General features: G+C 37.1%; 1 protein-coding gene across 4 annotated transcripts in view; it reads left to right on the forward strand.

Annotated features, from left to right (window-relative positions):
* Positions 1 to 6728, forward strand: part of LOC115211134 — a 22910-nt gene extending 16182 nt beyond the window's left edge. For 2 of the 4 annotated variants that reach the window (XM_036502315.1, XM_036502316.1), the window contains exons 4-5: positions 3581 to 3726; positions 6409 to 6728. In XM_036502315.1, the coding sequence (XP_036358208.1) occupies positions 3581 to 3726; positions 6409 to 6643 (381 nt within the window). In that variant the 3' untranslated portion in view covers positions 6644 to 6728. Of the gene's footprint in view, positions 1 to 3580; positions 3728 to 6408 lie in introns of those variants that run through there. The other 2 variants (XM_036502317.1, XM_036502318.1) reach the window with 2 other exon arrangements.
* Positions 6729 to 12500: the final 5772 nt, after the last annotated feature.

Genomic DNA, 12500 nt, shown 5'->3' on the forward strand with positions numbered 1-12500 from the left:
TTTTAGAGAGTTACTTCCCTTATAGATGCCAATTCGGGCTTTCTTAGCCATTTCTGTTTTGGTGTCTTCAAGCCATGAAGTCGTTGTTCTAAAAGAACGCTGGTCTCCTTCACAACGCTTTACGACGTTGATTTCCTTACACTCCCTTCCCCACAGCTTCACGAGGGAGGGAAGGGGGAGAAGCAAACAGGTGCAGGTGTGACCATGGACGCCAACTCCGCCGCCATCGACACACGAAAATTATGCATTAAAATGGAATAAAAAATGATGTTAAATTATTTTTAAAATCGTAGACTCATCGTAGACGCGCGCTAATACTCAGACGGGCTCGATATGAATCACGACTATAAGATACCCGAATTTGGTTAAACTGCACCGCAAAATGTGGGAGTTGTTAGGAATCTAAATCGAAGGGGACAGGCACTCACACACCACAGTTTTATATATATAGATATAATAAATGAAACCATTTTAAGTTTTTTCGAACCAATGATCGGAATTGAGCCGGGGGGGGGGGGGCAAACACAATCACACACATAACAAACATATATGTATGCAGGCATGCACGTATATAAGTATATATATATTATATATATATATATATATATATATATAATATATATATATACTAGCTTATGGTTACCCGCTCTACGCGCGGGTGAAGATGCGGTTGTTACTTTCTGTTGCTTCCTTTCTGTTTCTTATCGTCGCCACATTCTCCCTCTTTGTTTCTCTCTCTTTTCTCTCTCACTTTCCCTCGATTTCTCTTAGTCTTTATCTGTCTCTCTCCCATTCATAAAAAATTAGATTTCCGCGCTTAAATTACAAATCCGCTTCCACTTTACCACGTTGAAAATTTGATTGAAATCGGGCAAAAGGTGTCCAATTTAGACCCCCAAGTGTCCCCAAAGATCAATAAAACCTCGTTTTCACACCAAAGCAACCACTGTAGCGCCCTTAAACGTCTCCCAATCAATTTATCACCACAAGTTACCCCCTCTTGTAAATTTCAATCCCCTTCCAGCCCCATTTAGACCCCTTTTTACAAAAAAATCCAATTTGTATCAACGTTTGCCTTCTTCATTTTATAGATTAGACAGATATACCCGGCCTTGCTCGAGATTAAAATAGTTTATTATTGTTTACCTGATCCGGAATTATAACCCGATTTCATTCGAGTCTACGCGGGCCACATTTTAAAATTTGAGGAATTTTACCCTAGAGGCCATGCCTTTCAATTCAGCAAAACTCAATGTTTGCCAGGCAAACTCGCTGGCACTTTTAACATAGGTGTGCATATTTTCAGCTCAATCCGACCACATATACACACATTATAAATATATATATATATATATATATAATTATATATAATATATATTATATATATATATATATATATATATATATTATTAACAATTAAGGAACGGCCATAATAGGCCATTCACCAACTAGAAATAACAGCCAAAGCTTCTACCGCAAATAAAGATTAATTCCGTAAACAGGAGAAAATTAAAAAAACATTTACCCTGTAATTTCTTGTACGGTATACCGTTTCATCCGCAAGTTTAATGGTAACTAACCTGATAAATTAAATCAAGCCAATCTTCCATAAGCGCCTCGGATTCTTCAGCAAGAAATAGCTCAGTCGGAACAGATATTTACACGAGGCATACCCATCTTGCCAAGTCAATATCTGACCTAAAATGCGATGATGAAACGGTTACCGTATACGTAAGAAGAACATTACAGGTAAATGTTTTTTTAATTTTCTGTGTTTACGGAATTAATCTTTATTTGCGGTAGAAGAAGTTTGGCTGTTATTTCTAGTGGGTGAATGGCCTATTATGGCCGTTCCTTAATTGTTAATGTTGAACTTAAAAATGGTCTATGACTATTTAATTTTTTCCCACTGGCCGCTGGTGGCAATAAAATTCTAACAAATTTTCCTTGCCACCCTATATTGATTAATTATGAATTTTTTGGTTAATTCCGTAATGGAATCGACGGCTGATATTTATTTGCTGCGATAAATTTGGCGCGAGTGCGACGATTTGAAATTTTAGGTCAGATATTGACTTGGCAAGATTGGGTATGCCTCGTGTAAATATCTGTTCCGACTTGAGCTATTTCTTGCTGAAGAATCCGAGGGCTTATGGAAGATTGGCTTGATTTAATTTATTTAATCAGGTTAGTTTACCATTAAAACTGCGGATGAAACGGTATACCGTACAAGAAATTACAGGGTTAAATGTTTTTTAAATTTTCTCTGTTTACGGAATTAATCTTTATTTGCGGTAGTAAGCTTTGGCTGTTATTTCTAGTGGGTGAATGGCCTATTATGGCCGTTCCTTAATTGTTAATGTTGAACTTAAAAATGGTCTATGACTATTTAATTTTTTCCCACTGGGCCGCTGGTGGCAATAAAATTCTACAAAATGTTCCTTGCCACCCTATTATTGATTAAATATATCTATATATGTATGTATATATATATATATATATATGTATGTATGTATATATATGTATGTATGTATATATATATGTAGGTATGTATATATATAATATAGTATATATATATAATATATAATATATATATTAATATATATATATCTATATATATATATATATATGTATTATATATATGGTAGTATATATATATGATATATATATATATATATCATATTATATATAATATATGATATATATGTAGTATACATATATATATATACATACGCATTAAATATGTATATGTATACGCATTATATATACATGTCTACAAACATATATATTATATATACACACATATATATAAATTAACACAATATATCTGATTAATAAAATCTTTTAAGATTGTGCGGTGGTGGTGGGCGATAATAATTCACCGTTCTAAAAGACTTGTGGCGGGAATATTTAAACTTTTGCGGCTGTCAACGCTTTCTCTCTATAGATGCAGACAAACGTACAATGAGAGGGGTGGCGGGAGAAGAGCGACAGAGACACGGCGAGATCGATGAAATAACTTAGCGGCTCGCCAAACCTGATCAATAAAATAACTTCGAGGTTCGCCGAAGGAGATCGATAAAATAACTTAGCGGTTCGTCAAAGGTTAGCGATGAAATAACTTAGCAGTTCGCCAAAGGTTAGCGATAAAATAACTTAGCAGTTCGCCAAAGTAGATCGATAAAATAACTTGGCGTTTCGCTAAAAGATATCGATAAAATAATTAGCGGTTCGCCAAAATAGATCGATAAAATAACTTAGCGGTTCCCCAAAGACGATCGGTAAAATAACTTAGAAGTTCAACAACGTGATCGATAAAATAACTTAGTGGTTCGCTAAAGGAGATCGATAAAATAACTTAGCTGTTTGCCAAAGGAGATCTATAAAATAACTTAGCGGTTCGCCAAAACTATTCCATTAAATAACTTGGCGGTTTGCCAAACAAGATCGATAAAATAACTATAGCAGTTGGTTACAAGGAGAGTTTCTTAATCGCGTGGCAGCCATGTCTGTGCTTCTGCGTACAACTTATTTTATTCGTCTTCATGTTACATATTTCTTGCTTTTCTTTCTTTTCCAGCCGCAAGCTCCTTTCCCGAGCTATCGCAGCCGCCAGACAGCCACGGGTTTGTGTGACCCAACAGAAGACCTAAAGCTGGACACTTTAATTCTACCGGAAATCCCTTCCAAGACAATCAAGAGAATAGAGAAACAATATAAAAAGGAGTTAAGTTCGGATTTAAATTTTAAAAAAAGGACCAAATGATTAAAGGGAAATAACTCAGTCATACTAAATTTAATTCACACTTTCGTCTTTCCCTTGATGCTTGCAGTTATTACAAGAGAGAAAACCATTTTATTCTTTATTTTTTTGCTGTGTCTGGGGAGAGCTTCAGTCATTTGACTGTGGCCATGCTGGAGCACCGCATTTAGTCGAACAAATCAACACCAGGACTTATTTTTTGTAAGCTTAGTACTTATTCTATCGGTCTCTTTTGCCGAACCACCAAATGATTGAAACAAGTAAAAGACTAAAAGAATACCAGAAGAACGTTCCCTACCATTAAACCAAGAAGGTTCTTTGAATATGTTATGATTCATTCTAAGGTTAAATAGTAATTCTGTTTACGTTTGTGTAACTGAGATATTTTGCTTGGATTATATAGTCATTGGTGTTACATTACTTTCTATATTCTGTAACTGTCACAATATACTTTCCTAGGCCTGAAATTTTTGTGGGGAAGGGGCCAGTTGATTAGATCGACTCCAGTACACAACTGGTACTTAATTTATCGACCTCCAAAGGACGAAAGGCAAAATCGACCTCGGCAGAATCTGAACTCAGAACGTAAAGTCAGACGGTCATAATATACAAACATTTCTCATGGCACCAGTACACTTTACAGATGCTTATATTTTTTCATGTTTTCCGTGAATTGTTCACGGGTCCAGCTAGCTCATATTATTATCTTTAGTGCTACGGTGTGGTTTGAGGGATATTTGCTATTTCTAATGGGTCTATTGCTGCTATTTCTGCAGGTCGTCTGACTGCGTAGAGCCGTCGTGGGCAGACTGCCGTCCGCAGTTCTTTCTAAATGACACACCAACGAAAATTGACCCTGAATAGTTTTAGTGGTGCGTCCGTCTTTACGTTCTGAGTTCAAATTCCATCGAAGTCGACTTTTTTTTTCATCCTTTCGGGTTCGATGAATTAAGCACTGCGATCAAACTAATCGATTATCCCCTCCCCAAAAAAATGTCAGGCCTTATGCTAATAATAGACAGGGTTATTCGACTGAGTTCATATTGCACGGAGGTCGACTTTGCCTCTCATCCATTCCGAGTCGATAAAATTAAGTACCAGTCATACACTGGTGTCGATGTAATTAACTAATTGCTTTCCACTGAAAGAATTTATGGCATTGTGCCAACCGGGGTACGCGTAATCGAAGGAACAGGAAAAGTATGGACACGGAATCTTGAAGTAATCACAACCATCCAGGTTTCTTTCAAATGTGTGGAGAGCTTTTAGCGATTTTGATTCGCTTACCGTTGTGAAGAAGACCTTCCAGCCATATTTAAGAGCAGAGAAAGAAAAACTGATTTCATGCGAAACTGGAAATTCAGAATGATGTGTGGGTCTGTGTCTCTAAAATTGTGTCTGGAATTGATTTACTTGGTAAAAGTGCGAAACTCACCCACTTCGATAAAAATGGAACAACATTAAATTCAGTTAAATTTCTTAAATAGGCAGAAGGCCAAACTTTTTTTTTTTTTGTGGTGTGTCTTCTTCTTCTTCTTCTCTTCTTCTTCTTCTTCTTCTTCATCCTTTTTTTCCCTTGTGGAGCATAGGGCCTCAACAGTTGTTTCCCACTTTTTGCGGTCATTGGTGTGTTTCTTGGCTGCTTCGCATGTCAGGTCGTTGGTCTTGAGCTCGTCCAAAATGCTCCGCTTCCATGTCTGCTTCGTGTGGTGTGGGGTACAGTGAATGGCATAAAACTCACTACTAAACGGGTATTTTGTTTTATTGGTGCCGGAAAGAGGGAAAGTAAAATTGACCGAGGCAGGATTAGAACGTTTCGAATTAAATTGAAATGAATCATTGATCATACATGTCGTTCGAGGCTGAATGGGATTTGAACAGCGAAAACTTGGCGACAGGATGACCTCCACCAATGTGACTTCTGTCGGTTGTTGATTTCGTGACTAAATGATTTATGTGACTCGTCACTACCATTAATAATAACAATTCAGATATGTATGTACCCCTCGAGTAAAATGTTATTAGTATTCAACCAAAAAGCAGCCAACTGGCAGAATTATCAGCGGCATCTCTTTAGGTTCCGTGTTCAAATCGCTTGGCGGGATTTGAACTCAGAACGTAAAGAGATGGAAGAATTTGCCTTTCATCCTTTCAGAGTCAATGAAATAAAGGACGAGTCAAGTACTGGAGTCGATGGAATCGACTAAGACCCCCTCCCCTCAAAATTACTGACCTTGAACCCGGCAACTGACCAACGTTCCATTCAGGTGGAATATTGTTTCTTTACTACCCACAAGGGGCTAAATATAGAGGGGACAAACAAGGACAGATAAACGAATTAAGTCGATTACATCGACTCCAGTGCGTAACTGGTACTTAATTTATCGACCCCGAAAAGATGAAAGGCAAGGTCAACCTCGGCGGAATCTGAACTCAGAACGTAGTGATGTCGCTTACTTGTTGCCATGGAAACTAGGTAACTGGTTTTAGAAAAAGAATTAAGCTTCTTGTCAATTTAATCTACTAAAAAAATAGCTTTATGAAAAACGATGCCCTTACGTGGCCAGACGGCCCTTCGATGGAGTTGAACAACAAAAAAAGCATTGTTCGTTGTGTGTCTTAAATAAGTTATTGATTATTTACAGGAAAGAACTCATCCGCAAACAGAAAGCGAATTCACAGAAGAAAGTCACTGAGAACTGGAAACATCGAGAAAAGGACTTCTGTAGACAGGAGCTAAAACGTTTAAAGGAAGTCCATCCATCAAACAGAGCTAACCTCTTAGCTTCGTATAACGCATATCTCCAGAACAGTGTTGGCTCTCGCAAGGCTATCACCGACTACATCAACAAACTTTCTCTCTCTTCGAGAATAAAATGAATTTCTGCTTCTAATGTTTGTACGATTGAAGAACAATTAATTCGAAATAATAAATCTGAAAATAAATATTTTCTTGTAACATAAACTAAAAAACAGCATTCATTTGAACCATATTACACACCATTCGCAATACATTTCCGTTCTATCACAGTTAAACAAACATCTATATTTATTTCTGAATATCTTTAGACCTATTGACAAATTAAATTCTACTTGAAGGGAATGTAAATGTGATACCCATGTGCACCGTTGTGTAAAGAATAGATTGCCATCGCTCTCTATATTTCACATGTATCCTGGCTTAACGTTAATCTTATCTCCCCATTCTATTCTATCCACATTTGCTTTTAAAGACTCTCAGCGCAGGGCTCTGAACACTTTCATATTTTACAACAAACCAAACCATATTACAGAAAATCGATTTCGGTTAGAATTTTTGAACAGCAATTTCCATTTGTTAGACAAATCAAATTACTACAACCATTGAATTAGTGTAAATGTGGCTGTGTATTCCTCAGATCTGTATACTCTTAATGCAATTCTCACGCAGAACCACCTTCTGCACAGTTTCTGTTAACCTGATTTCACTTGGAAGGTAAGGGTCAACCCGAGGCGATAGAAAATGATCGTTGCCCCAGATGCCATACAGCAAGATCAAAGATGGATCCTCGATCATAATGCGCCACCTCACATTATATAAATGTCCCTGGACATTACTACCTCAACTCCTAGGACTCATAACTAGGTTGGTTGGTTTCCATGGTGCATAAATGGATGAGACGAACACCATTTTGCTTCTGAACGGGAAGCCGATCCGTTTCAGGGTCACGCATTTACGGCTGAGTGGACTGGAGCAATGTCAAAAGAAGTGTTTCGTTTAAGAACACAACACATCGCCCGGTCCGAGAATCGAAACAACAAACATGCGATCGTGAGTGCAACACGCCAACCACTGGATCACGCGTCTTCACACACTCTACAAGGCGACCCTAAAATGTCCGTAACTTAACACACATTCTAAACTAATGAAAGTTTATTATTTACATTGTTTACATTTGATGGATATTTGTCCTCATCTTGTTTGTTGTTAACACAACGTTTCGGCTGATATACCCTCTACGCCATATGCCCGTGGGCATATGGCGTAGTGGTTAAGAGCGCGTGTTACTAACTCCAAGATTCCGAGTTCGATTCCAGGTAGTGACCTGAATAATAATAATAATAATAATAATAATAATAATAATAATAATAATAATAATAATAAATAACAACAACAACATCGAGAAATACCTTAGGAATGAGAACCTAGGTTCGAAATTTCCCCCAAGACACCTGATGAAGGCTGGAGGGTATATCGGCCGAAACGTTGTGTTAACAACAAACAAGATGAGGACAAATATCCGTCAAATGTAAATAATGTAAATAATTCCTCATCTCTTAAATATAGAACTGTAATGAAAGTTCAGTTGAAATATTCAAAATTATGTTGATTACAGTTTAATTAGACGCAACAGCTCAATAAAATACAAAGATGAAGTACAAAATGGAGAATGGAATAAACTATTTGATTCTCCATGAAATCTCAAACTGTAAATTATCAGACTCCATCTAATCATACAGAAGTGTGAAGGAGATAGAAAGAGCAGAATGGTGACTTAAATGGTTTGTAATATTTAGTTACAAACTTTTTAGTTTTGAGTTCAATTCCAACTAGTGTAGTTGTACCTTTCGTTATTCTGGGCTAATCGAAAATATATACCAGTAATTTACTGCGTCTGCTCAAGTGACGATATAACAGGACACACCATCCGTCCCTTAATCTGTAGCTTTATACCAAAGTTAAAAGTGAGGATCTCAACTTTAACCAGCAGTGTAAAACAAGAGACACGGTTTCGATCATTAGTTTGGATCCCTTTAAAAAAAAAAACAAATTGAATATCACAATTTTTTTTATTTCTCTTCAAGCCTTTATTCCCTGCCAAACATAAAAATATTTCAAATTTTTTACCATCATTTATAATACTTGGAATCGTACTTATCTGACAAGTGATTTGATATGAGTCTTGTGTGTTGAGAGTAAAACGATTACAGCTTTAAAGACTCGCTTTAGCCATTCAAAGACGCACAAAGACTGTTGACCTCACTTAAACATTTTTAGTGGAACTGCGTCAATGACCAGGTCACAGATACTGCGACGAAAATTTTGATACCAAATAATGAATGATTTACAGTTTCTGTGGGGTTTTGAATGGATAAAACGAGTCTTCTACCTCTGTAATGGCATCCATAATTTTAATACTTTTTAATCTTTGCTACGACGGTTAACAGTCTTATTTGTTTTTAGCAGTGGAACTCGAAGTAGAAAAAGCAATAAATAAAAGCTATGTAAGTACTAGATTAGAAATCCCCTGAGACAGAAAACACCAAAGGCTTCCTGGGGGGAGTCGAAGCCATATCTTCTGCAACCATTCCAGACGTCCTACTCTCGATGTATTGCTTTCGTCTTATAGAAAATAAAGTTTTCAGCAATTTGATACGAGGTTCACTGTTTGCTTTTATCTCTAATAGAATATTGAAGAGGTGAATGCGATGGCAACGAGGCAAATCGATTGATTCAAACCTTCGACATTTCGTATATTGAAAAGAGAAAGTTTTGAGAAGAAACGAGTCGAGACAAAAATAACTGGTCGAAGGGAGGTAACTCGTCTGGTTTTGATATGAACTGAAAACATAATTTATTCCAATTCCGCCGAGGTCGACTTTGCCTTTCATTCTTTCGGGGTCGATTAAATAAGTACCAGTTACGCACTGGGGTTGATAAAAATCAACTTAATCCATTCGTCTGTCCTTGATAGTCTCCTCTGTGTGTAGCCCCTTGTGGGCAGTAGAGAAATATGTTGATTCCGAGACCAAACCTGACCAAACAGGGCTTTGATCAAAAGTGTTCCAGTAATAAAATCCAGTCTCTTTTTTTTATATATAACTAGCAGTATCGCCCGGCGTTGCTCGGGTTTGTAAGGGAAATAACTATATAAGCATTTTTAGAGAGTTGCTTCCCTTATAGATGTCAATTCGGGCTTTCTTAGCCATTTCTGTTTTGGTGTCTTCAAGCCATGAAGTCGTTGTTCTAATAGAACGCTGGTCTCCTTGACAACGCTTTACGACGTTGATTTCCTTACACTCCCTTCCCCACAGCTTCACGAGGGAGGGAAGGGGGAGAAGCAAACATGTGCAGCTGTGAGCGTGGACGCCAACTCCGCCGCCATCGACACACGAAAAATTATGCATTAAAATGGAATAAAAAAAGATGTTAAATTATTTTTAAAATCGTAGACTCATCGTAGACGCGCGCTAATAGCCAGACGGGCTCGATATGAATCACGACTATAAGATACCCGAATTTGGTTAAACTGCACCGCAAAATGTGGGAGTAGTTAGGAATCTAAATCGAAGGGGACAGACACTCACACAACTACAGTTTTATATATATAGATAGATGTGTGTTTTGTATTCTTTGGTTTGTGTTGGACAATAAAACAACTCATTGGAGGCGTTAATATGACTACCTGTTTATTTACGTGGCTTTTTAACAACTGTATATGTACAACGGAGTCGTACACACTGTGCTTTATTCGCTTTATTCACAGTTCATCCTGCCCACAAGATGCGCTTGACAAAATAGTACTAATAATGGGGATGTATTCATATATACGTATACCTACACATACACATGAACATATAACAATATATATTTGATTACATTATATAATATGTTTGTTTGTTTTTTTCCGTAACAGTGTGTGATCCGAGAAATACTTGACTGTAATTTCTAGCAAACCGAGCACCCTCATAAAGATTTCTGTGTTACGAATTCGTAAAATACACATGCTTGAATTTGACCATAAAAAGCTTCGAACAAAATTAGGTTAGAATCGGTTATAAGGCGGCGAGCTGGCAGAAACGTTAGCACGCCGGGCGAAATGCTTGGCAATATTTCGTCTGCCGTTACGTTCTGAGTTCAAATTTCGCCGAGATCGACTTTGCCCTTCATCCTTTTGGGGTCGATTAAATAAGTACCAGTTACGCACTGGGGTCGATGTAATCGACTTAATCCGTTTGCCTGTCCTTGTTTGACTCCTCTCTGTGTGTAGCCCCTTGTGGGTAGTTAAGAAATAGGTTAGAAATGGTTAAGAAAGCTTCATAATTTCGATCGTTTGGAAGGGGGCTGTCGTCCATGGAAGCGGTGACGTTCATCGCTTGCGGCTCTGGTCATTTCGGCTTCATTGACCACTTCCCATCGAATATCAGCAGGGCCAGGAGGAACAGGTTGTGTTGGTGGGTTTCCTGAAAACAATGATTGGGCGGCATCTGGTGTTATTGTTCAATGTTGGGTCGAGCTTCTTCTTGGAATGGGTTGACTTCTCTATATTCCTCAGAGAAACGGCACAAGACCAAAGCAATAGATTTTAATGTATGTTCTGCGGCTTCCCATCTGGATCTGACCAGTTTCTGTGGGATGTGGTTTCGGGAACAAACTTTCAGTTTGGTTATTTTGACGTATTCCTTAAAGGAGAGAGAGCACAGTCCAAGTTTACTCCAAGGCAGATGAGGTACATACAGTGCTCCAGTGGTGATCCAGAAGCATCAAATACTTAAAAGTCGGTCGCTGTCACAATTCCCGAAATGGAAGAAGCAGATTCGAGTCTGGTATAGTAATGAGACTAGGACACTATGTAATGACCGTGACGAGAATGTGCCTTTAGTACATCACACAACGCGTTTGTTTTCGTATCTCATCTTGTTTACAGTTGGTGATGTCCTGTACCCAAATATGCATATATATATATATAATATATATATATATATATATATATATATATATATATATATATATATGTGTGTGTGTGTGTGTGTGTGTATATATATATATATATACATACATATATATACATATATATATACATATATATATATATACACTAGCAGTATCGCCCGGCGTTGCTCGGGTTTGTAAGGGAAATAATTATATAAGCATTTTTAGAGATGTAAAGTATAATAGCCATCTCAAAATGGCTAACCACAAAGGGGGAGGGGTGTTACTGTAGCTTTTAACGTTCTGAGATTTAATAATAAATTTTAGAGAGTTACTTCCCTTATATATGTCAAAAATGGATTAAAAATGGGAAAAATTGATGGTAAATTTTTTTTTTAATCGTAGACTCATCGTAGACGCGCGCTAATACCCAGACGGTCTCGATATGAATCACGACTATAAGATACCCGGTTTTGGTTAAACTGCACCGCAAAATGTGGGAGTAGTTAGGAATCTAAATCGTAGGAGACAGACACACAACCTCACTTTTATACATAAAGATTTCCTCTATTTACATAATATTGAGGTCTCTTTCTTTCTTTTGTTATTACTGTTTTTACCAATATACATATATATATATAATATATATATATATATATATATATATATATATATATATATATAGTTACAGAGATGTACTTGCATAGCAAGTGACTTGATCTGAGATCGTGTGCTGGAACGAAAACAGTTGCAGCGTTGAAGGTGTTTATAAGCCATTTAAGAACACACACAAAAACCGTTAGATTCACTTCAACATTTAAATTTAATTTGTCAAAATATTTTCATCGCTTTGAGACCGCGACCTGTTAGCACGATATTTTTGTCAGTGAACAGGTCGCGGTCTCAAAGCGACGAAAATATTTTGGCAAATTAAATTTAAATGTTGAAGTGAATGTAACGGTTTTTGTGTGTTTCTTAAATGGCTTACAAACACCTTCCACGCTGCAATATATATATACACACATATATATATATGTATGTATG

Source organism: Octopus sinensis, linkage group LG4 (assembly GCF_006345805.1).
Source record: "Octopus sinensis linkage group LG4, ASM634580v1, whole genome shotgun sequence".
Classification (NCBI taxonomy): Eukaryota; Metazoa; Mollusca; class Cephalopoda; order Octopoda; family Octopodidae; genus Octopus; species Octopus sinensis.